This window comes from Phodopus roborovskii, unplaced genomic scaffold (genome assembly GCF_943737965.1).
Source record: "Phodopus roborovskii unplaced genomic scaffold, PHOROB, whole genome shotgun sequence".
Classification (NCBI taxonomy): domain Eukaryota; kingdom Metazoa; phylum Chordata; class Mammalia; order Rodentia; family Cricetidae; genus Phodopus; species Phodopus roborovskii.
In genome coordinates this window covers 29,378,516-29,403,337 of record NW_026126407.1, presented here as the reverse complement: position 1 = coordinate 29,403,337, position 24,822 = coordinate 29,378,516, and the positions used below count along the sequence as shown (strand labels likewise).

The 24,822-nt window shown below is 44.8% G+C and overlaps 2 protein-coding genes across 3 annotated transcripts in view; both read right to left on the bottom strand.

Annotated features, from left to right (window-relative positions):
- The window catches only part of Canx (calnexin), a 1,018,992-nt gene that overhangs the window by 102,670 nt on the left and 891,500 nt on the right, over nt 1–24,822 (bottom strand). The window lies entirely within an intron of this gene.
- The window catches only part of Rufy1 (RUN and FYVE domain containing 1), a 43,591-nt gene that overhangs the window by 11,287 nt on the left and 7,482 nt on the right, over nt 1–24,822 (bottom strand). Inside the window, exons 1-11 of one of the 2 annotated variants that reach the window (XM_051180776.1) lie at nt 21,205–21,269; nt 20,919–21,092; nt 19,623–19,740; nt 18,815–18,916; nt 16,761–16,884; nt 13,558–13,619; nt 11,487–11,552; nt 9,168–9,237; nt 5,861–5,962; nt 4,403–4,519; nt 3,670–3,837 (exon numbers count right to left, since the gene is read on the bottom strand). In XM_051180776.1, coding sequence (XP_051036733.1) covers nt 3,670–3,837; nt 4,403–4,519; nt 5,861–5,962; nt 9,168–9,237; nt 11,487–11,552; nt 13,558–13,619; nt 16,761–16,884; nt 18,815–18,916; nt 19,623–19,740; nt 20,919–21,092; nt 21,205–21,247 — 1,146 coding nt within the window. In that variant the 5' untranslated portion in view covers nt 21,248–21,269. Of the gene's footprint in view, nt 1–3,669; nt 3,838–4,402; nt 4,520–5,860; nt 5,963–9,167; nt 9,238–11,486; nt 11,553–13,557; nt 13,620–16,760; nt 16,885–18,814; nt 18,917–19,622; nt 19,741–20,918; nt 21,093–21,204; nt 21,270–24,822 lie in introns of those variants that run through there. The other variant, XM_051180775.1, reaches the window with a different exon arrangement.

Genomic DNA, 24,822 nt, shown 5'->3' with positions numbered 1-24,822 from the left:
TGAAAGCAAGGAGAGGGGTCCGTAAACTGCCCAGCCCTCCTCCACATCTCTGAATTACAAACAGGCCTCCCTCACTGTTAATACGAACTTTGCAACACTCTCAAGAGTATTTCATTAATTCCTATTCTTCCCTAGAGTCCTGGAAGACAAACCAGGTCAAGGCCCCAGCCTTGCCAGTGGAAGAACAGAGAGGCAGGTACCGGAGTCTGCTTGCTGCAGTCAGTGAAGAGACTGGCTGAGGGATGAAGAGCCAATCAGGGCAGGGCTGTTCCACAGCCTTGTCTGTGAGACTCACTCTGTCCCAATTTTAATCAGAACAGGTACCCAGGAGGGTAATCAGGAGGGAGCACTCTGTAGTTACAAGAGACACACTGTTAAGATAAAAGGCTACAGAGATGCTGCTGCATTAGGAAGTCAGGGTGAGTTCCTAAAGGACACAGACTGCATTTTCTGACTGAAGTCTACACTCAGGAATGAACTGATGAAACAGAACAGCATGCTGAGTGTTAAGAAAAAGTAACTGGAAATTAGAAAACGCTCAGACCTGGAAGGCCACAGCACTATGATACTCACTGCAGTGAAATGAAGCCATATCACAACATACACACGAAGAAAGGTAACTGAAACATGACATGCCCTGGCTCTAAAGCATCTGATTTCTGAGATGCTAAAATAAGAAATGTGCTTCCATGGTGATGAAATACTGTTGCCAAGATTTGAGGGACACAAAACAGTTGGCTTTCTTTTTGGTTGGTGCTGAAGACCATACAAGCATTTTGTCCCTGAGCTGTCTGCACCCTCCAGTCCTCTCTCAACCTCTCTTCTCCCTCCCTCCCTTCCTCATTCCCTCTCTCATTCCCTCACTCTCTCCTCTTTTTCTCTCTGTGTGTACATTTGAGACAAGGTCTTACTATGTGGCCTAGGCTGGCCTTGGCCAGTCTGTAATCCCCTGGTTCCATTCTTAGGAATGCTGGGATTAAGTGATGGATCACAGGTATGCACCAGCTTTCTTGTGATTTTTTCTTTTTGGTGGGGGGGTCAAATGCTGGGGATGGAACCCAGGGTTTCTTGCATGCCAGGTAAGTGCTCTAATACTCTGCTCACTTGTGCCAATTTTTAACTTTAAAAAATTCTATGAAAGCAGGCAACGGTGGGACACGCCTTTAATCCCAGCATTTGGGAGGCAGAGAGTCAGGCAGAGAGTCTTTTGTTTTTCTTTCCCCAAGACAGGGTTTCTTTGTGTAACAGCTCTGGTTGTCCTGGAACTCCTTCTGTAGACGAGGCTGGCCTCCAGCTCACGGAGATCTGTCTGACTCTGCCTCCCAAGTGCTGGGATTAAAAATGTATACTGGTGATCACTGTGACAAATTTCAGGACAGTCTCAGAGCTACATAGCAAGCAAGCAAGCAGGCAAGCAAGCAAACCCCAGCAAAACAACAACAAAACCCTAAAGAAAAATAGTCTATGAACTAAGAGAAAGTGAACGAGCTACAGAGGAAATGCAGAGAAGGCTGAGACAATAAAGCGTGGGTAACTGCTTTATTAATAACACTCTGATACCAGTGTGCGGGTGGTTCCCACATAATCAACTTTGATGTCCCTTGGGTATTCTACAGTAAAATTTAAGTCTTGCTAGCACCCTGCAGAGTCAGTGCAGATGCTACAGGTGAAATGCCACAAGACTGCCCACTCTCCTCATACCAGTGAAGTCCCATAGTTGCCACCTGCCTGTTTCTCTATTAGCACTGTTTAATCAATAGAGAGGTGGAAATGTGGACAGAAAGATGGCCAAGACAGCAAAGGCTGCGCAGATGGGGTTGGCCCCATCAAAGCTAATGTGACAACCTGGAAAGCTGGTTGGTGGTCCTTGCCAGCTATGCACAGCAGTCAGCAAAACTCAGTTGCCCAAATTTGGAAGGCAGTGCCAGTGCCATTCCAGGAGAGGTGACTGGGGAGAATCAGAGTGCTAGCAGCTATCAAGTGGTCCTTGCTGCTTGAGCAAGGTTCTGGAAGAAGAGTCCAGAGGAAGGGGCTGGAGGAGCCAACTGCTCTGGACCACTCAACATGTAAGACTAAACACTAGGCTGGGCATGGTGGCATACCTGTAATCCTAGCATTTGGAAGGCAGAGGCAAGCCTGGTCTACATAGTAAGTTCCTGGACAGCCAGGTATACATAATGAGACCCTGTTTCAAAAAATAAGACAAAACAAAAGACTCAACACTGGGCCATAGCGGACCTGTAAATCAGCTCATGCAGGCTGGAGGTATGGATTACTGGTAGAGAGCACTTGCCTAGCATGCATGCAGCCCCAGTCAGTGAAAATCAGACCCAAGTCTCTTCTAAGTCTAGGATTTTGGATGATCGTCATTAATAAAACAGAGACATGGACATACATCCAGACTCAGACCCTGCACAGTCATTCAAAGTGGTAATCAAGAGAAAGAAGTGCATTCACTGAACTTGGAAATAAGGGGACCAGAGCCCATGACAGAGGTGACAGTACTGCCAAAGAGCCAAGAGTCTGCTATGAAAAATATTTATGACTATGGTTTCTACTAGAAATGCCAGGCTGGCAAACTGATACCAGCAAGAGGCTGGCCACCAAAGCTGCTTATCTTCTAGAAGGACACCCCCCCACACAAAGTCCTTCAGAATGTGGCCCAGGATGGCACTTGAGTGACACAAAAGTCCTTTCTGGTAGTTCCTACTCAGTGTGCTTACTTCTTTTTCAAGTTGGTAATCTACATTTTGTTTTTCTACCCCAGCATCACAGGCTGTGATGGGCCAGTGTGAGAGGGACAGGTGGCTTCCAGCTCATAGGTCATATGGACTGCTAGAGAACTAATGTCCATCAGCTAGGGGCTGTGGGCTCTGAGGAGGATGCAGAGTCTGGATGGAACTTCCCAGCAACAATCTTGGGGCTAACTATAGACACACAATTATGTGCCTACCAACAAATGTTTTTCTGTTTTTTATCTGGCTGCTGCCCAGAAAAGATGGCGTTCCCAGGGCCCTGTAGCTATAATGATTAACCCTTCCCCACGGAGCTGACGAGAGGCAATGTGTACAACCTCCCTCTCACTTTGAGACAAGAAGTGTCTGGCTATCTCTAGAGGCTCCTTCTTCTCTTCATGTTCAGAGGCTGGACTAATGCCCTGCAAAGTTGTGGCCCCTCCGCCTGGGTCTCTGAGTGACCACCAAGAGCAAAGCTGCTGGTCTGAAAGGCTTACTGTGTTACAGATACACTTCCATGCTTCAAAGGCATTCTAGCACATGATTAGAGCAGTTTCCCTCTCTATAATACGCAGTATTATGTCTCTATATGGGACAAAACCTGAAAACATTTCTCAGTAGCTATGGAGCCCATGCTGGAACTTTCTCTGTAGACCTGGCTGGCCTCGAACTCACAGACATCAGCCTGAGTCTACCTTCCCAGTGCTGGCATTAAAGGAATGCACCACCACTGCCCCAGTTCCATAAAAACTTAAAACAGATGGTTTGACAGGAAGTCCCATACCCACATTGGGAAGCACACACACGCTCAGGTATTTAAAAGTACATGTGTGTGCATATACTCACAAAGTCATAAATGTACACAGGTAAATAAAACTAAACCTTTAAAAATAAGTATATGCAGCAGAGGTACAGACATGAGGCCAGTTCTCACCTGAACTTTGTGAAACATATGTAGGTTAATCGATTTGACTTCCTCCAGCTGTTGGCGGAGGGCCACGAGTGTGTCCTGTTTCTCATGTGTGTCCTTCTCCAGTAACTTCATGGCGATTTCCATCTCAGTCTTCATTCCAATCTGTAACTCCAGTTCCTTCTCTAGTTCCTTTAAAGACATGAGCGGGAGAGTCTCCTGAGGAAGAGGAGCAGTCACTGCAGGCCAGGCCAGGCTTGCAAGATGGGATTGATTACATCCCCTCCCTCCCCCTTCCCGAATGCCTGCCTTCTGTCCTGTCCTGTCCCTCTCACCTTTCCTTTCCTTTCTCCCTGCTCCTCTTCCCTCCTCTTAGTTTTGGAGAGTTTAACTGTGTAACCTAGGCTGGCCTTTAATTCATAATCCTCCCGCCTCGGCTCCCAAGTTGCTGGGATTATAGTAGCACCACACTGGCTGTGTATCAAGTCAACAGGACAGTGACTTGGCAACATGAGCCCAGAATTCTAGAAGCCAGATTCCCCCCACCCCCCAAAAAGGAAAACAGAAGCCAGGGTCCCAGGCATGTGTCCCAGGAGACACGACCGAGTAAGACTACAGTTTCTGAATACTTTTGAACTAGGTTGGAAAAGGAACTGTGGCTAAGTGCCAGCAGGTGTGAGCATGTGTGTAGAGTGGAGACGGCTCATGGCCAGTGGACCGCTGACAGCTCCCTCTCAGGGCACTGGGACCTGCTCACCAGTCGTGCCTTCTTCTCCTCCTTCAGCTGCTTCCACACATCGCTGTACATTTCGTCCAGGCCCTGCCGGGTCTGCTTGTAAGTCTCCAGCTCAACTTTGGTGTCCTGTTTTGTTATCTGAATCACACAAGAACACCAAGAATGACTCCCTCTTGGAAAGTGAACTACTACATTTCAAAAAATGTCATAATTAAAAACAAAAAAGCATCATTCTTTGCTTTTTTATTTGATTTATTTATTGGACTTTTCGACAAAGAGGGTTTTTTTTGTGTATAGGTTTGGCTGTCCTGGAACTCATTCTGTAGATCAGGCTGGCCTTGAACTCACAGATCCTCCTGTCTCTGCCTCCCGAGTGCTGGGATTAAAGGCATGCACCACTGCCACCTGGTTTCATTTTCTACATTTTAAACAGGATGAATCTTGAGCCAGGCATATATGATGCCTCTTAAAGCTATAACAACCTGAAAGATGAAGGGTGACAGCAGGCCAACAGTGTATGACTATGTAACAGGGTCTCACTATGTACCCTGGGAAGGACTTGAACTTGTCATCCTCCTGCTTCTGCCTCCTGAGTGCTGGAATCACAGGTGTGTAGATAACCAAATAGATTTTTATAACAAGTTAGGCTGAGTAATGGTTTAGTTAATTTTCTTTACAACAGGACAAGAATCACTGGTGGGAAAGGCTCTTATTCAATCCATCATATGGTATTTGTTGCCACCTTTACCCAGCATTGGGAGATGTGTGGTGACTTAGACATGATCTCTACCATTGAGTCACCAGGTGAGGCAGAGCTGCAGCCTGGCATCTTACAGACTTCCAGGTGCATCTGTGGTGAAGGAAGAACAAAGTGCTAAGGGAGTACGGGAGCAGGAGGGCCGTGCCCAGCCATGGACCCAGGGACAGAGTGATAGCCCACTCAGCACTGAGCCAAAGTTAAAAGAACAAACTGGAACTCGGGAGTACGAAGGCTGGGAGTTTCAGGAGTCTAAAGTGATGCAGGTGGCCTGAGTGACATGGGTGGGGACAACAGCAGCAAGAGGTACTGATTTCAAATAAGACACCCTTTGTACATTCTGGAGACTGGGACAGAGTTAAGTCACAGCTGGGCTTGCTATTGGCAGGCTTAGCACCAGTGCTGAACAGACTCAGACTTTCCTAGACAGGCCAGGCCGGTCACTGTTTCCACAAGTCACTTTAAAGCATCCTGAAGGACATGTGACTGTGACGCCATTTCATACAAGACCCTCAGTACTCTAGTGGGATTCTGAAGCCTTTCCTCCACGATGCCAAGGAGCAGCTACAGCTTGAGCCTAGCGGTGTGTGTGTGTGTGTGTGTGTGTGTGTGTGTGTGTGTGTGTGTGGTCACCCTCTCGCCTGTGTGTGTGTGCACGTGTGTGTGTGCACACGTGCGTGCATGCCGTGTGTGCGTGTGTGCGTGTGAGGTCACCCTCTCACCTCCACACTCTTCTCACTCCTTTCACGGATTAACTCGTTCTGCTCTCTCAGCTGCTTCTGTTCTTCTTGCAGGGAACAAATTCGGTCTGTTGCAGCTGAAAGCTGATTAAGAAAGATTTTTTACATTTTTTAAACATCAAACCTAATCTTCCTGTTCAAGAGTCAGAGCTGACATTTATTTAGATCTACACAATTTATTATGCATCTTAACATCTGATATTTTACTTCCTTGCTTTGAATAGGAAATACATGGTTCAAACTTCCAAAGACATCTATGTAGTAAAACCTGTCACATACTCCTAGCTTTCTGTATCGTCTCCAGTTTTCTTTTCCCACAATGCAAAATCAGTTATTTGATGCGTCATGTGAGTGATAATTTACACACACACACCCCCCGAACAAAATTTAGAGTTTAGACAGACACTACTAGAGCAGCATCAAACAGGAATCTGTTACTATTCAAACATTTAGAGTAGTTCTTCTCAAAATTTTTTATTATTTATTTATTTTGAAGTTTTTGAGACAGGGTTTCTCTGTGTAGCTTTGTAGACCAGAGATCCGCCTGCTTCTGCTTCCGGAGTGCTGAGATTAAAGGTGTGCGCCACCACCCAGCTTATTTGGCTTTTTTTTTTTTTTTTTTCCCCCAAGACAATGCTTCTCTGTGTAACACCTCTGGCTGTCCTGGAACTTGCTCTGTAGACTAGGCTGGCTTCAAACTCATGGAGATCTGTCTGCCCCTGTCTCACATTAAAGGCATATGCCACCACAGGCTGGTGGTTAGAATAGCTTTTAACGACTTGAGAAGATACTTATTCCATTGGGGGAAAGTTTATTGGTATGCTTTCATCTGTAATTAAAAAAAAAAAATCAGCAGGCCAAAATTTGTACAATAAAAACTATTTATGCTAATGGCAAGTAAAAGGATGATGGTTTCTTTTTTTTTGTTTTTGGTTTGTTTTGCACTCTTTTCAGGGGCGTTTTGTTTTTTGAGCCAGAGTCTCACTGTGTAGCTATTGGTTGTCCTGGAACTCACAAAGATATGCCTGCTTCTGCCTCCCAAGTGCCGGGATTTATAGTGTGTGCTACCACACACCCAGACTGTTTGCCGCTGTTGCATGTGTTTGCGCATTCAGGCTTGCCTGCTCTTGCACACCTGAATACCAGAAGTTGACAGTGGGGTCTTCTCCATTGCTCCACCTTGTTTTTTGAGGGAGGGTCTCATGAACCTGGAGTGTGCAATTTTGGCTAGGCTTGCTGACCCAGAAAGGCTCTGGATCTGCCTGTCTCTGATTCCCAGCATGCCTGTTACAGGCTTGTGCTGTCCTGCTTGGCTTTGACTCAGGTGCTAGAGATGCCAACTCAGTCCCTCATGCTTGTAGAGCAAGTATTTTACCACTGAACCATCTCCCTGATTCCTATTTTCAGTTTCTTAATAAGTGCAAATACATTTTTATTGTCAAGGGAGATTAAAGATTTTGGAAGAAAGAATCAAACTTAAATCATCAGAAACAGGCCTCAGAAGAACACGTTGTCTCCTGAAATGTGTCATCGTGGCTTAAGGGAAGGAGAGCTGGATTTGTGTCTAGCAAGAAGATGTCACGGGAGGCAAAGGTGATGGGACAACGCAGAAGCCAGACCCATCCTTATTCCAGCTCCAGGCTCCAGCCTGCAGAAGAGGAGGGAGACTGGGGGAGGGACAGAAGTGAGTCATCTGTCCATTTTTCCTCAGTGGAGGGATCCTGAGGCACTGAACTGTGCTCTAAAATCCTTCAGAGTTCTCAAACCCCAGGCTGAAGTTTCGCAATAACAGCTGTGCCTAGGAAAGGCCTCTAAGGCTCTGGAGGTGTTAGTAGTCAGAAGCAGAGCCACAGCCATCAGCTCCTTCCCACCCCAGGCACACTCTCTTAAGGACATGTTTTTGTTTGTTTTGTTTTTCGAGACAGGGGTTCTCTGTGCAGCCCTGGCTGTCCTGGAACTCCTGTAGACCAGGCTAGCCTTGTATTCAGAGATCTGCCAGCCTCTGCCTCCTTAGTGCTGGGACTAAAGGCGTGTGCCACCATCACCAGCTCTAAAGGACATGTTTTCCTATAGTTATGTGCTGAAGGAAACACCCAGCCGCTGAGTTTCAGGAGTACACTCAAGATCTCTGGCTGGAGCATGCCTCCTGGCTGGTGAGAAGTCCTTTGTTCTGAAGTCAACCAAGTCTCCAGCCTGTCCCCCAATGCTGCTTTATGGGTATTTATACCAGAGCAAACTGACTGAATCTCTATAACAAAATTATAAAAATCTATGTATCACCCAACTTGGAGATATTAAAATGAGGCTTAAAGACCTGCCTCCACAGAAGCTCAAAGGCCTACCTCCCCAGCAAGGTGTGTGTGAGTTCCCAGAGCTAACTGCAGTGACTCCTCCCGTGATCCTCCCCTGAAAGCCCCCAAGGAGAGCAGTTAGTCAGCCTACAGTGAGCCTCAGTGGGTCCTTCACTTACAGACCCTCCTAGCCCGCTGCACTCTGCCTCCATGTTGTGTGGGGCGCTCCTTTTTAAGGCCCTTCTCAAAGCTCTCCTCTTTCCTACTACCTGTGGAAAGCCTCAAGGCTGAGCAACCCTGCTCCTGCTAACAGGAGACAAGATGTGTCCACCAGGGAGACTGCCGGCAGCGGGCAGCAAGCCTTCTTCCTCGGCCTCAGCCCTCTTTCTTCCTGTCCTTTATTCTCTCTCTTCCTAGTGAGAAAGCAGAGAAAGACCATGCTGTGGGGAGGCTGGATCTGTGCGCACTAGAGGCCAAAACAGAAGGGTGGGCTGGGGTGCTTCTCAGGTAGTCTGTGCTCTCTGGGGCTGCAGAGAAGCATGTGACACTATATTGGATAGAGAAGAAAACGACCATTTCACGCGCATTAACCAAATGTGATAAAACTGAGGCCACTGGGAACCAACCGTCCACAGGTGGAACATAAATGCTGCCTCCTGTGCAGTTCCACTTGAGGCTAGATCCTCTTCCTCCCAACAGGACACGCTGGTTAGATGTACCAACCAGCACATCTCCTTCTCTCTCCTTTTTCCTTCTTGTACTATGTACGGAACATAGGGCCTTGTCTATGCTAGACAATTAAATACTCTACCATGGAGTCCTCTTTACTTTTTATTTTGAGACAGGGTCCTGTTAAGTCCTTCAGGCTGGTTTTGAACTTGCAATCCTCCTGGTTCAGCCTCCCAAGTAGCTGGAATGATAGGCCTGCTACCACCAGGATGACTGTACCACTTCTCCTACCCTTAGATCACTATTTTGTTTAAGTAAAAGTTACAAACCTCTTCTTGAAGCTTTGAGTTCGTCTTTTCCAAGCCCTCTATCTTGGTTTGAAGATCCCCAACTGTGCAGCTGTAGAGAATAAACACAGGGGTCAGCCTAAACTAAGAACAGTGGACTGTTTTCCCAACTGGTGAGTGAGAAGGGGGAGTCCTGACTTCCTCCATGAAAGGAAAGGCGGAGCTGCTCAGAACTCTGAGGCAGGAACTCAGTGTTGTGTGGATATTGAAATAACCACAACCCCAAACCACTGTCAGCGGGGTGATGGTGGTGCACGCCTTTAATCCCAGCACTCAGGAGGCAGACTCAGACTATGAGTTTGAGGCCAGCCTGGTCTACATAGTGAATTCCAGGACAGCCAAGTCTACACAGAGAAACCCTTTTTTCTTTTAAGGATTTATTTTTATGTTTCTGTGTTTTGCCTGTCTGTATTTCTGCATGCGTGCTTAGTAGCTATGGAGGCCAGCAGAGGGTATCAGAGCTCCTGGTATTGGAGTAATAAATAGGTGGTTGTGTCAGTACATGTGGGTACTGAGAATTGAACCCTGGTCCTCTGGAAGAGCAGCCAGTGCTCTTAACCGCTGAGCCTTCTCTCCAGCCCCTTTCACTTTTTAAGATAAGGCCTCTCACTGAATGTGCACTCACAGAATGGCTAGAATGGCTGGCCAGGAAGTTCTAGAGATCTGCCTGTCTCCATGTCCCCAAGGCTGAGGTTACATACATGCCCAGCAATGCCCAGCTTTTTATGTGGGCACTGGAGATCTGAACTCAGGTCCTTGTGCTTGTGCAGCAAGATCCTCACACATACCCTGAGTCATCTCCCAGCTGCAAAGCTGATTTTCAATTATTTATTTTATGTATATATGCATTTTTTATGTATTTTTTCCTACATGTATATCTTGTACTACATGTGTGCCTGATCCCTGCAGAGGTCATAAGAGGGTGTCAGATCCCCTAAAACTGGAGTTACAGGTAGTTACAAGCCTGCATATAGATGCTGGGAATTGAACCTAGATCTTCTGGAAGAGCAGTCAACATTCTTAACTGCTGGGCCATCTGCCCAGTCCTGCAAAGTTATGTTTTAAATCCTACTTATACTTTTCTACATATTTTTGAAGCATCCTTTTATGTTTTTAGGTTATTTATTTATTTATTTATTTATTTATTTATTTATTTATTTTTTCAAGCCAGGGTTTCTCTGTATTGCTTTGGAGCCTGTCCTGGAACTAGCTCTGTAGATCAGGCTGGCCTGGGACTTACTGTGATCCTGCCTCTGCCTCCCATAGATTTGTTTTTATGTGTGTGAGTGTTCTGCCTGCATGGACATGTGCTCCACATGTGTGTCGCACCTAAGTGGTCAGAGGAGGGCGCCGCATCCCCTGGGGTTCTGAACCTTGTGGGGGCTCTGCAGGAGCAGCAAGCGCCACCTAACCACTTAGCCATCGCTTTAGCCACTTCTGTAACTTACTTTTATACTGTAAAAAAATGTAAAGGATCTGCAAACTGGAAAGCAATAGGTTTGATGATAGCAACATGCCCTCTGACAAGAGCAGGAGCTTGTTTACTGTTCTATATACCAAGCCAGCTTTGCTCTAAGCATTTTAAATGCATCAACTCACTTAATTTTCTCCATAATTGAAAGAGGTAGATCGCTCTGCTAATTTACTTTGCAGATGATCAAACATGATGGGGATGGAACCTAGGGTGTCTCTGATTCACAACCCCAGACTCCCTCTATTCCCTACCCCCCATCTTTTTTAAGGTTTTATCTTAAGCTGGGCATAGTGGCTCACACCTTTAATCCCAGCATTGGAGAGGCAGAGGCTGATGGATCTCTGTGGGTTCCAGGCTCCGGATCAACCAGGACTACATATTCAAACCCTATTTAATATAATACACACACACACACACCACCATCATTTATTTATACATGTGTGCAGGTGCCGAGGGAGGCCAGCTCCCTCTGGAATTGGAGTTGTAGGCAGCTGAGAGCTGCCTGAAGTGTGTACTGGGAACAGAACTCTGACAGCAATATGACTTCTCAACAACTGACTCTCTCTCTCTAGCCCCTTCCTTCATTTTCCATACTGTTTGCTTCCTTTCCCAAGGCTGCACTCTCTGTGTATCTACCTCTCTGTGTTGCACAATGGCACAAACAAAGCCAAAGAGCTCCCTAAAGTTGTTCATCAGGCAGGCATCCTCTCCCAGGTTGGACACATGAACGTAGCTTGAGTGGTTATGACAGTTAAAGTGGTGGATCCTCTGCAAAGCTCAGTGGCATGGCGACAGAGTAACTGGCCCCGAGCAGGAGCGAGCCTTACCTTAAGTGCCGATTAAGTTCTTCCACATAATTTTTCTGATCAAGGACATCAGTAATTCTTTCATGCCTTGTGAAAAGAGTACACAAAGGTAACCTCTTAAATTCATGTCAAATCAGTTGTAACTGTCCCCCCAACCTTCTGAAGACCTTGCAGAAACTAAGAGGTAGTCAGAGCTACACATGAAGTAAACAGAGAGCAGGGCTGGCTTGACCCAGAAGCAAGGCTAGGTCACCCTGACAGGTCAGCCTGACAGCAAGGGCCCTGCAAATACCTTCCCAAACCACAGACTGCCTGTGCTTCTACAGGGAGGACAGAGAGCCATGGTCATTTGTGCATGGTGAACACACCTGTCTGTCATATGCAATGGCTCCAGAAGTGGTAGATGACATAGTCTTACTATATAGAAAAATAGGGGATACACTCTGAAGGAAACAGATTTTTCAGAATATGGTAGAGCAATGTACAGGCCACAGAAGTTTGAGTGAAAAAAAAAGTCCTCACCATTTGACAGTCAAGCTTTCTCTCTGATTAACTGATTCTTTTTTTTTTTTTTTTTTAATTTCAATCATTTAAAAATGTATGTGGACTTGGACCTGGCACTCTGGAGGCAGAGGCAGGTAGATCTCTATGAGTTTGAGGCCAGCCTGGTCTACAGAGCTAGTTCCAGAACAGGCTCCAAAGCTACAGAGAAACCCTGTTTCAAAACAAAAACAAACAAATGTATGTGTTTTTCTGTTTGTCAGTATATGCACCATATGCAAGTATCCGTGGAAGCCAGAAGAATGTCAGATTTCCTGGACTGCAGTTACAAGTCCCTGTGAACCACCTGGTGTGGGTTCTCTATAAGAGCAGCAAGTGTTCTCACAGAGTTATCTCTCCAGCCCTTTCTTTCTTTAAATTTTGCACACACGCAAGTAAGTGTGTGTGTGTGTGTGTGTGTGTGTGTGTGTGTATGTGCACTTGTATGTCAGAGGACAACTTGTCAATTCACTGACCCTGTGGATGCCAGCCAGGGATTGAACCCAGGTTGTCAGGGTTGGCAGCAGGTACCTTTACCCACTAAGCCATCTCATGGCCCTTCCTGTGACCTCTTTAAACACACATTTACATATGTTGCTCACATATACTTATATATGTAGTTCACATACATTGACACATGTAGCTCACTGTTTCATGCCACAGGTGCTAGGCCTGTTTTGCAGTTGCTATTTTTTTTTTTCTTCTTCTTCTTCTTCTTTTTTTACCTATTCTGTTTATGTAGCTCTTCCAGCTAACCCATAGTAGTGGCTTGCTGAGTGTCCTTCTTTGGGCATACAAGCATCATATCTAGCTAATATAAAAGCAGTACATCTATCATGTGACTATATAGTCAACTTTGTCTTATAAAAAAGGAACACAGTTATTCCTTGGCATCATACTTTTCTCATTCCATCATCATTTGGGCAGATTTCTCAGAGTCTACTCTGCAAGCAGCTCAAACTTACTCTTCATATCTGCATAACCCACAATGTATGATTCACTACAATGTCCCATAATTCCTTTAATTCCTTACTGGTAGAGAATCTCAAGATGTTTTAGATATTCAACAAAATTAATAAAACTGAAGCACTGAGGAAATGGTTCAGTGGGTAAGGCACTTGCTGTGCAAGCCTGATGATTAATGGTGGATGGAGAGTACCAACTCCACAACGTTGTCCTCTGACCTACACACGTATGCTGTGGCACATGCATCCACCCATATGCAATGCACACGCACACACACGCACGCATGCGTGCACACACACACACACACACACACACACACACACACACACACACACGGGTTTGGAAGGAAGTGACCACAGCAGTTTCTTACGGTGAGGGGAGTGGGACTAGGCCAGAATGGGCAGAGGAGTTGGTAAGAAAAGGGAACTTTCACATGCATGCTCTATTCTGAGCTTAGCTCCTGGAACAGTACGGATGCCATCAGAGTCACCTCTGTAACTAAACTAACTCAACAAAGCTAAATGCAAAGCAAAATCAAGCCAACATTTTGCCAGCTGGTGAGGACAACAAGCAGCACAATACTTACTCTCTGCCACTGTCAAGATCCTGCACGTCCTTCAGATAGAGGGAGAAGTCGATCACTCCAACCTGATAGGAACAAAGGTCACAGGCTTAGAAACATGGCAGTCTTCATTCCCACAAATCCTTTTAAGCCTTGAAATACAGGATGTTCACTCTACTACTGAGTATGTATCTAAAAGAGGATCATGGTATTTATAAAGAGTAACAAAGGTTTTTGGGTACCAAGTAATTTTATCTTAACTTTTTAATTTTATGTGCGTTGGTGTTTTGTTTGCATCTATGAACAAAGTAATTCCAAAAGAGAGGAGAAGAAGAGAGAGAGAGAGAGTGTATGCTAGACTTCTAGGCTAAAGTGATAGTCTTATTTATCTGACACTTCTAAGTCTTTCTTTCCACACCTGTCTAGGTTGGTTTTGATTATTTGAGAAGAGGGAAGAATTGATAAAATGCTTCTGGGGACAAGCCTGTGGGGAATTTTCTTGATCGATGACTGATGGAGTAGGGCCCAGCCCATTGTAGGTGGTACTACTGGGCTTGTGGTCCTGGATGGTACAAGAAAGGCTGATATGAACCACAACAATGACCGGGATGGTACAATAACCCTAAGGATGTAGTAGTGCACAGATATCTCAGCAGTAACCAACAGCTCTCTAACTGAACTGAAGACCACTCAACAAGGAATCCACGCCTGGTACTGGAAACCTAGCCAACTACCTGGAGCTAGTGAAGGCATCGATCTTTGAGAGGAACCTACAACCACTACTTTGCTAAACCAGCATAATTCCTAACTACACTCTAAATATTTATTCTTATACCCACAGATACGTGCAGTCCTTACCCCCATTAAGAAAATTTCTCACTGGGTGGTGGTGGCATATGCCTTTAATCCCAGCACTTGGGAGGCAGAGGCAGTTGGATATCTGAGTTTCAGGCCAGCCTGGTCTACAGAGTGAGTTCCAGGACAGCTAGGGCTGTTACACAGAGAAACCCTGTCTCAAAAAAACAAAAACAAAAGCAAAAGAAAGAAAGGAAGGAAGGAAGAAAATTTCTCTTTGCAACTGATGGAGAACATTACAGAAAACTACAACCAATCAAAATGTAGATTTGTGGAGCTCAGTCCCAATGGACACATCTACAATACAACTCCCACCCTAAGGCTCAGGGAATATTGTAAAAGTGGAGACAGGAAGATTTTAGGAGTCAGAGAAGCAGGAAGTTTGCTGTGAGGTTGTGTGTCCTAGAGTGTCTAAAACGATACTTAAGAAGTTCCATCAAGATGACTGCCTAACATGATCTTATTCAGAACAACAATAATACACATGATAATGTGCATGGGTCAAGGAAGCCCATGAGGCTTCAGCCTACACCAAGAAGTACAGGAAACTATGGGATGTTGAGAGCTGGACAAAGTCTTCCTTAGGGAAGAGCATACCAATTGGTTATCTAATACTAAATGATCAGCCCTGGAAACTACACATGCAAGTAATGTTATATAGCAGGCTGTACTTATGTATTTAGGAATACATACACTCACATTATTTTTATTTGAAGGGAATGCAAACCTTAAAAAAAAAAGCAAACAAGCAAAGAGCCAACTTTGTATTCTACTAAACTGTGGTACAAAATAGGAGGATGACTATCTCCCAATTCAATCTATGAGGAAATGTAATTCCAGGAGAAGGCAAAGGCCCACAGGAAAACTCACAACAGTTTTTCTCATAAGCAGAAACACACGATTCAGGGATGCAGGAAAAGAATATGACATAATGACCAAGTAGGTTTTATTTTAGGAACACAGAAACAATACTGTTATAGGAAACCCACACACTGTTTAAAATAGGTGCCAACTAAACAAGACATCTGATAGCATTCAATGTTTACTTCTAATAAAAACACAAAGAAAATTAGGAAACTAAAACAAACTATATATACTTATTTTCTGGAACTATTTATCTGTTTGTCTCTCTACCTATCTACCTACCTATCTCTATATTTTTACAAACAAAGTCTCACTACATGGTTCAGCCTGGCCTCAATCTTGCAATTCTCTTGGTCTCCCAAGTACTTGGCTTAGAATAGTACTTTGATTTTTATTAAATAATGTTTTTGGGTTTTTTTTTTTTTTTTTTTTTTTTTGTGGATGTGTGTATGCTGTTGTTCATGGCATGTGTGCCTTAGTGTATGTGCAGGTTAGTGTGTGTGCATTTGGAGGCCCTGGGTTGACTCCGGTATCTTTGATTCTTTGAGCAGAGTTGAGTATTTTATTAAAGATATGTAAGACAGGCTTCAACACAAGGATCAGGAAAAAGAGGTGCTCAGAAGTCAGTGAGGTGCACTTGAGGGCAGACTGTGGGCTCACCTTCTTTTGAGAAGGTCTCACTACCTTGCTGGCCTGAAACTCACTTGATCAGGCACTTAGAGAATTCTACCTACCTTTCCTCTGCTTCCCCAGTGCTGGGATTAAAGGCCTGCACCACCACTCCCAGCCTCTCTTAAAAAAAAAAAAAAAAAAAAAAAAAAAAAGATACAATGTAATGGTTTATTCTTTCTTTCTCTCTTCTCTTGAGAAATCTGTATTTTTTTGGGGGGGGGACTGATATTTATTTTTATGTGTATAGCTGTTATTCCTGCTTGTATATCTGTGTGACATGTGTGTAGTGCCTGTGGAAGCTAGAAAAGGGCATTGGTTCCTCTGGAACTGGAGTTAAGACAGTTGCTAGCTGCCATGTGAGTGCTGGGAACTGAACCTGGGTTCTTTGGAAGAGCACCACTGCTTTTAACCAGTGAGCCATCTCTCTAGTCCCATCCTTTTTTTTTTTTTTTTTTTTGAGGCATGGTTTTATGTTTCCCAGACTGGCCTTGAACTTGGCTATGTACTGAGGATGACTTTCAACTTCTGATCCTCCTGGCTCTGCTTCTAGAGAGCTGGGATTACAGGCATGCACCACCATGCCCGGTTTATGTGGAGTTAGGAACCAAACCTAGCATTGTGTGTGCTATGCAGGCACTGTACCAACTGAGCCCATGTTACTCCTTCACTCTTCTGAGAGGATGTCTTCCCCACTTCCTCAGCACCACAGCCTGCCCTAACCTCTACCAAAGGTCTCTTGACTTCTGTCCCTTTTAAAGGTTCAGTACATGTCTGCAGATTTCATGTAAAACATTCCTTGCCTGATTCATTCCATCAAAGCCTAAATTCCATATTACCTGAGAATCCAAGTCTTCTCCCTTTAAGCAGAGATTGGCATCCAGAACATTGAGTCCCACCAGCAGACCGACAATCACTGTTCCCTCTTCCTCCATCATTAATGCCTCAGGCTCATAGAACTCACTGCAAGAGACTGACATGTCAGGGAGCTGCTCAGAAACACTGCCACTAACCACTCTGACTGCAGCCCTCCTGCCTTGCCACCCCTTGGCTGCTACCTGGCTTCTGGCCCTATCCTGGAGCAAGGGACCCTCAGGGAGTTTGCTCTCTCCCACCATGTCAAGTGTTTCCTCTTCTGCTATACACAGTTGGGTCCTAAGTGTCTCCCAAAGGCCCATGTGGTAAAGTTGCTCCCTAGCTTGGTGCTGTTAAAAATGTAAGTGGGGCCCACTGAGAGGTCGCTAGGTTGCTGGGGGTATGCTCTGAAGGAGGTGTGACTTTTGCTTTTTCCTCTTTCTCACTTTGTGACCAGGAAGCTAGCAGTTTTTATTCTTCCTACCACATGCTTCCTTCACAATATGCTGCCTTGCTACAGGCACAGAGCAAGAAGACCAAATGTGGACTGAAACTGTGGGCCAAACAAACCTTTTCTTTCACACATGTGTATGTGTTTGTGTGGGACCATGCATGTGGTACACATGCACATGTGTGAACATGCCAGGGGTCAACTTCAGGTGCCTCAGATGCTGTTTCTCAGATGTCTACCTCTCTTTTGTCATTTTTTCTATGTGTATGCATGGTATTTTCTCTGCACGAAATGATAGCTTCCAAATCCAGTTTCTTAATGTAGGTGCTGGGGCCCGAATCTCATGCTTGCACAACAAGCAGTTTGTACACAGAGCCACCTCTCTGGCTCTTTCTCTTTAAAATCTCATTCTCTCAGGTGTTTTGTGACAGCAATGGAAGCTGCAGAGCTGCTCCAAAGGCGCCTCCATTTAGATCTTGATCTGTCCTCCTCATCTACTCTTGGCCACTGTCTTCCTGTCACTCTGTTTAAGTCCCCGTGCCTTCACTGGCTTCTCTCTGTACATGGAACTTGCTCTCTGACATTAGGTCACCAGGGCTGGCCTGTGAGGTGTCAGTGGACAAAGGCACCTGTCAATAGCCTGACAACCTGAGTTGATGTCTGGAACCCACTGGACTGAAGGAGAGAACTTAGCTGTGTCTGTGGTGGCACACACCTTTAACCCTGGGAGGTAAAGGCACGAGATCTTTGAGTTTGAGGACAGCCTGATCTACAGAGCTAGATCCAGGACAGCTAGGACTATACAGAGAAACCCTGTCTCAATAGCGAGAGAGAGAGAAAGAGAGAGAGAGAGAGAGAGAGTGCTGACTTTTCCTCAATTTGTTCTCTGACCTGCACATGAGTGTCATGGTATACATAACCCTTGTCAGTCATAAATTTCAGTGATAACCACTAGTTACATTTTTTTAAAAATAAAATTTAAAGATTTATTTATTTTATGTATATGTTACTCTGCCTGCATGTATACCTGCATGCCAGAAGAGGACATCAGATCTAACTATAGATGGCTGTGAGCCACCATGTGGGTGCTGGGACTTGCACTCAGGACCTCTGGAGGAGCAGCCAGTGCTCTTAACCACCGAGCCATCTCTCCAGCCCTTAAGTTTTTACTAATGCTAAGAAATACACATTTTACAAACTGGATATGAAGTCTTCAGCTAGATTATGTACCTATGCCCTCTTACAAAAACAAAACTCACCCACTGTTCCTAGTTTAAAAGTTATTTTATTCCTGTTATCATCTAGTCTAATAACTACCATTTTATTGAAACTTAATTGAATGGGCTACGAGTTACCAAATTATAATAATTAATAATTGGGAAGATTATCTTCAGAATTCAAAATGAAGTCCCATTCACAATGCTTCTGAAGTATCAGGGCTCAACAAAGAAACACTTCAAACCAAGCTTCAGCACTGGATTAGTAATGATTTCCATCTTATCTATGAACATTCTAGTTCCTTTATTTCACAATGATCTACATACTATGCAGCAACAACAAAGTAAAAGACAAACAATGATGGAATACCTTAAGAGGTGCTTATTGTCTATGAGGACTTTCAGATAATCTGCCAGTTTCTTTTGCATGAGAGCAAGATAAAGCCAAGCTCTGCCTCGTCCCACGGCTGTCCTAGAATTCAGAGAATCAGACTGCTAAGGCATAGTAACAGCAACAAATACAGAAGAAAATAAAATTATCTGGGGGAAGGGTGTGCACACGCACACACACACACAGAGAGAGAGAGAGAGAGAGAGAGAGAGAGAGAGAGAGAGAGAGAGAGAAGTCACATGGTAGTTTAGGGATTACAGAGGTACTGTGTGGGAAGAGAGAATGCTCGCTATACAAGTTAGGTACTTTTTGTACTTTGTACCTCAGGCACTTCCAAGTGTTTGAGTCTCAGGCTCATATATGCAATTTTATGTTTGTGCTGAAATACAATGCAAGATGTAGTACACTGGGCTGGAGACACAAGTGCAGTTCCTCTGATTCCCACATTCCACCTGATGTGGGTGCTGGAAACAAAACTCCAGTCCTATGTAAGAGCAACAAGCACTCTTCACTGCTGCGTCTACCTGCATCCCCAACAACAAATTTAGGCTATGTGAACCACGTTAAACCAGGGAGCAGGAGGCAACCGCTGCCTTCATACTGAAGAAAGAGTCTGAGGCCCAGGAAGGTCCGAGCCTTCCTGAAGGTGAGCAGCACAGGTGGGATTAGATCCAAGTGGAGTATGGTTCCCGTTACAGAGTGTTCCAAATCAGTAAAGAATTGAAAGGGGGCTAGCAGCAGAGAGCAAAAAGCAAACATTCAGTCAGCATTACTACTTCTTACTCACTTTAGTTCTGGAAGATTCCTGACACTCGTAGCTATATCTGATGCCTCAGGGCAAAGTTTTTCCACCAGCTCCAAAGGACCAAAGAAAGATTTATTTTGGCCAATGAAACTCTTCTTAACTAGAAGGGAAAAGAACAGCGTTAGTCACGAGAACTGGGTGCAGCTTCTTCTGGGGCCCACAGTCTTTCTTTCTAAAGCCAAGCACAGCTACAAAGCTCCATGACCAATTCTATGACTCAGTCTTTCAGAGTAGGAGAGGCCACAGGACAAATCAGGTCTGCGTTCCTTTGGCAATGAGCACTCTTACCATGCTCTTTCTTCAAGAACTTACTGCTTATGAACTGAAATCGGTGAAATCACGCCACTCTTGTCCTGGTGGCAGCATCGATGCTCAATTCCTAATTCCTAATTGTCACAGCCACTTTCCTGCTGAACTGCCACAATAACCTAATTGTTTTTCTTAATATCTTCGTTTCCCTACCCTTGTACTTGTGCTCTATTTGGCTAGGAGGCTTTCTTTTTTTTTTTAAAGGTGGAAACTAAGTCACATTTCTTCCCCAAACTCTTCCAACTTCACGTAGAAGAAAATACAGGTCCTTGTTACCACCTTATAAGTGGCTGCCTGCATGGTCCTGCCCCTCCCTTCCCTGATCTCATCTTCCATTATTTAACTCCACACTCCATAGTTACCAGGTGTCTGCCTCAAGCCTAGGTTGGCCCCACTCAGGGCATTTGTACCCTTCCATCTGTTTTGTTTTGTCTCTTGTGCTAGGAATGCTGTGGGCTCGAATCCCTGCAGGGTTCTCTATTCCTTAAGTTTCAGCTCACATGTCAACCCTTCAGAAAGGACTTTCCTTCCTGCATCTGAAAGTTCCCTGTCTTCCTTCCCTATCATCTCACTTGTTTTACTGAATTGGTAGCACTTTGTAATTCTGTGTTTCTGTACTCACTGTTTTGGCCTTTAAAACTGTGTTGCCCAAGGCCACTGACAGCCACACATGTTACTAATGGTGCACTGGAAGTTTGGCTAGTGCAGTTAAGGAACTGGAATGACACGTGCTGGCAATGTAAAACATGGTAGATTTTAAGTATTACTATTAGAAAGTGCCTACCAGGGAACTAAGAATGGCCTTTGCGGCTTGTAGTGTCATTTGCACTGGACAGCGCTGCTCTAGATCACAGGGAACTTCCAAGTTCTGTGAGCTACTCTCCTCTCTCCACCCACCACAATGGTTGGCACTAGAGAGAGCAAAGGCTTAGCCCACATTTCTATGCTCTTAAACGCCCCCAGGCTCACCTTTCAGTCCATGTTTGAGGCAATGCTCCATCACTACAAAGAATTGCTGCAAGGGGGCATGGTCTGCATCCAGACTGCGTCCCAGGCTAAGGGCAGACTGGAGTAAGACCTTAATGCTGAGTTTCATCATGTGCATCAGGTTGGCACGCTCCTCCATCATCTGGCTCTTGGAAGCTGTGGGTACAAGCAAGGACAGCTTCGTTAGTGGGCAGAGTGGGGTTTGGAGGTGAGAGGGGTCAAACCGGCGTGGCAGAGGGCCAGGGGCTTGCTCAGAGTGAGGACGCACTGTCAGAAACATATCCAGAACTCGTAGTCAAGTCGCAGTCCATCTCTGCAGGCCACAGCTCCTGTGCAGTCTGAGCCTTGTGTGGAAGCAGAGACCAATTGCCTCAGGCGGTTCCTCTCTCAAGCGGCACCTTGCGTTGCTAGGGCGATGACTCTAACAAGACTCACCGCGATTGGTTTCTTCCCTGACCAATGAGAGGAAGCAAAGTCTAGGCTGCCTTGCTCCGCAAGCTAGAAGGCGTACCGAGGAAGCGCCCCGCCCCTGATCATTCCTATTGGACAAAGACAGCTCAGAGCCATGCCCACGGAGGAGCGCGGCCATTTTGCATTACCTGACCTTAGACCAGGTCGGAGTGACACCTGGCTCTCAGCGTTCCTGGTCGGAGTGTTACCTGGCTCACAGGGTTTCGGAATGTCCTTTTATCCTGCTATGTGTGAGTGCAGGAAAGCGTCCTCTCTTCCTTTCCAGACCCTGAGCCTTTACCCTCAACGTATGGACATTCTATGTTTTTCACATGTACTACTCAGAGGACCCAGGCCTACCACCCAGGCTCACAACCACCTGTAAGTCCAGCTCCGGGACATCCTGCGCCCTTTTCTGGGCTGTGCAGGCACCTGCACATACCTCCTTTTCCCCATACACACACAATTAAAAATAAAAACAAGCCTTAAAAAAATTAGATTCCAAACTAAAAGCCCCCGTGGGTGTACAAGGTGCAGGTCTCCCTGTAGTATGCTCCTGTGCCACCTTTCGATGATGTTCTTTGGTGCAGGAGGTCCCAGTTTGTTTGCAGCTGTCTGATTACTACTGAGGTCAAGCAACTTTTCTGTCTATTGTATCCTGTTTTTTCCAATCCCGACAAACCACTTGCTCAATCTTTTAATATTTGCGTGGGAATTTTGCCCTTCTCATTGATATGTACATTCTGGATGTGAGCACTGATGAGAGCATAGAATTAAAAGAGAATATGTAGGTGACATTTAAATGAAAATGAGGACATGACCACTTCTAGGTATGGTTGAGGAGGTATGTAGATATGAGGGAGAATACTGCCAGAGGTATCTGGATGAGTCCAGATGGAATGTGGCCAGAATAGAGGGCCATGAGAGGAGAGAGGGGAGAGAGGGAGAGGAAGAAGGAGAGGGGGAGAGGGAGAGAGAGAGAGAGAGAGAGAGAGAGAGAGAGAGAGAGAGAGAGAGAGAGAGCGCAGAGTGGGCACATGGAAGACAGAAGCTGAGGACCAAGAGTTGAGCCAAGAGGGAAAGCTGCCAAAATGCTTGAGTTACATAGGAAAATGCTTGAGTTATAAAGGAAAGAGACGCAGGGTACGGGGAAGTGAAGCTGGGTGAGGGAGGAGAGATTCAGGTTAGGGGTCGGGGTATGCCAAGCCAGGATGACTCTGTAACAGACATTTGATAGTAGGGACTGAGGGAGCCCAGGGGCTAGCACAGACCTGGGTGTGGCAATAGGCGTCACAGGCATAGGTTAATGGAAGAGCCGTCCTTCACTTTTGCCAGGGCTAAGGAGACGACTCCTTTTATCAAGCGGAACTACCTTCTTATGTCCCCTACAGAATGCTGCTCTTGCTTAAATGCCAGGCTTCCGGGAAGGGAATTTCTTGGAACCTAACACCACATATAGAAACTAAACAATAGTTAAATCTCAAAGACGGGTTTATAACTTCGAATTTATGATAAAGATTAAGGTGGCAATGGGGAAGTCTGGGGAAGGGGTTCTGGGTGTCAACATTTCACTTTGGTTTTGGGGAGGAAGAAGTGGGTTAAGTAAAGCGTATGGGTAGGCATGCTAAGGTTATTTTTAACTGTTGAGAAAATCCTATTAGTTAAATGTTTACATTATAAAGAAATGGATTGGCAAAGATTGTCACACTTAAGGAAAAAAGAAAAAGGGGGGAATTCAAGAAAAAGACATGAATATATCACAATCATATAAAATCAATAAAAATGTATTTATTTGTTTTTTGAGGCAGGCTTTCTCTGTGTGGCCCAGGCTGTCCTGGAACTCGCTGTGTAGACTGGGGTTGGCCTCACACTAAAAGCTCTGCCTGCCTCACTTTTAGTGCTGGGACTAAAGGTGTGCATTACCACGGCAGGCCTGAGATCTTTCATCCAAGGCATTTGGAGACCTCGGGTCCCATGTGCATTCTCCCCTTGCTTTATAAAGTGACCCCTGAGCCCAATCACTTGTCTCAATGCAGTGACATGTGATAAAAAGAAACACTGCATTGACAAAAGGGTAATGAATAAGTAACATTTAGATAATTTGGGGTTTTCTGGGTTAAACAGATATGTAAATGGAAGACTAACAAGTATTACCACTTGGTAAGTCTTGGTGAAGTATTTTTTGGTATTTCTCAGAAGCTGAGACATTCTTTTTTAAAAATCTTTTTTTTTTTTTAAGTTTCCATCATTTTGTTTTATTGAAAAGTCATATAATATATTTAGATCATGATTTCCTTCCCTTCTCCTCCAGATCTTCCCCATCTCAACTCACAGCATTTTCATCTCTCTCTTTAGAAACCAAAGAGTTTAATAAAGAAAGAAAAAACATAACATTAAAAAAGAGTAGGTGGGCATTGGTGGCTCACACCTTTAGTCCCAGCACTCGGGAGGCAAAGGCAAGCATATCTCTGTGAGGCCAGCCTGGTCTGCAGAGCTAGTACCAGGACAGGCTCCAAAGCTACACAGAGAAACCCTGTCTCGAAAAACCAAAACCAAACCAAACCAAACCAGCAACAACAAACAAAGCAAAGCAAAACAAAAACAAAGAGAAAAAAAGGGACATGAAGCACACACACACAATCCATGCAAATATAAAATTGAAAACCATAATATACAAGTAAAAGAGCATTAACACTAAAAAAATTCCCAAAGAAAAATGAGACAAGAAAGATAAATCGTCTGGGGCTCCTTCTGCTTTAGTCATACACTGTGGTGCATAGGGCTCTCTCAAGTATTGTTTATACTAAGTGATACTCCTTTGGAGAGAAGTGATTTTTTCCTTTACAAGCAGTGGTCAATTAGAGATAGTCTCTTGGTTAGGGATGGGAGATTGTGTTCAGTTTGCACTCTTGGCACTGGGATCCTGTGTGGCTTGAACATTTCAGGTCCTGTGCCTGCTGCCATAGAATCTGTGAGTTTGTCAACCATCTCTGGCTCTGGATTTTATCAAAGGCCTTTATAGTATCTCATAAAATGATCACATGGTTTTGTCTTTCAGTTTGTTTATATGGTAGATACATTTATTGATTTAGATATATTAAACCATCTCCGTATCTCTGGGATGAAGTCTACTTGATCACTATGGATAATCTTTTTGTTATGCTCTTGGATTCAATTTGTAATTAGTATTTTACATCATAGTTCATAAAGGGAATTGGTCTGAAGTTTTCTTGCTTGGTTAGGATGCACGTGGTTTAACTATCTGAACAACTTTACCTTGTAGAAAAATTAGGCAATGTTCCTTCAGTTTATATTTTGTGGCATAACATGAAGAATATGGGTGATTAGCATAAAAAATCATTTTTAAAGGTTTGTTTCTTATGCTGTATATGGGTATTTTGTCTGCATGTATGTGTGTGTGCTACATGTGTGCCTG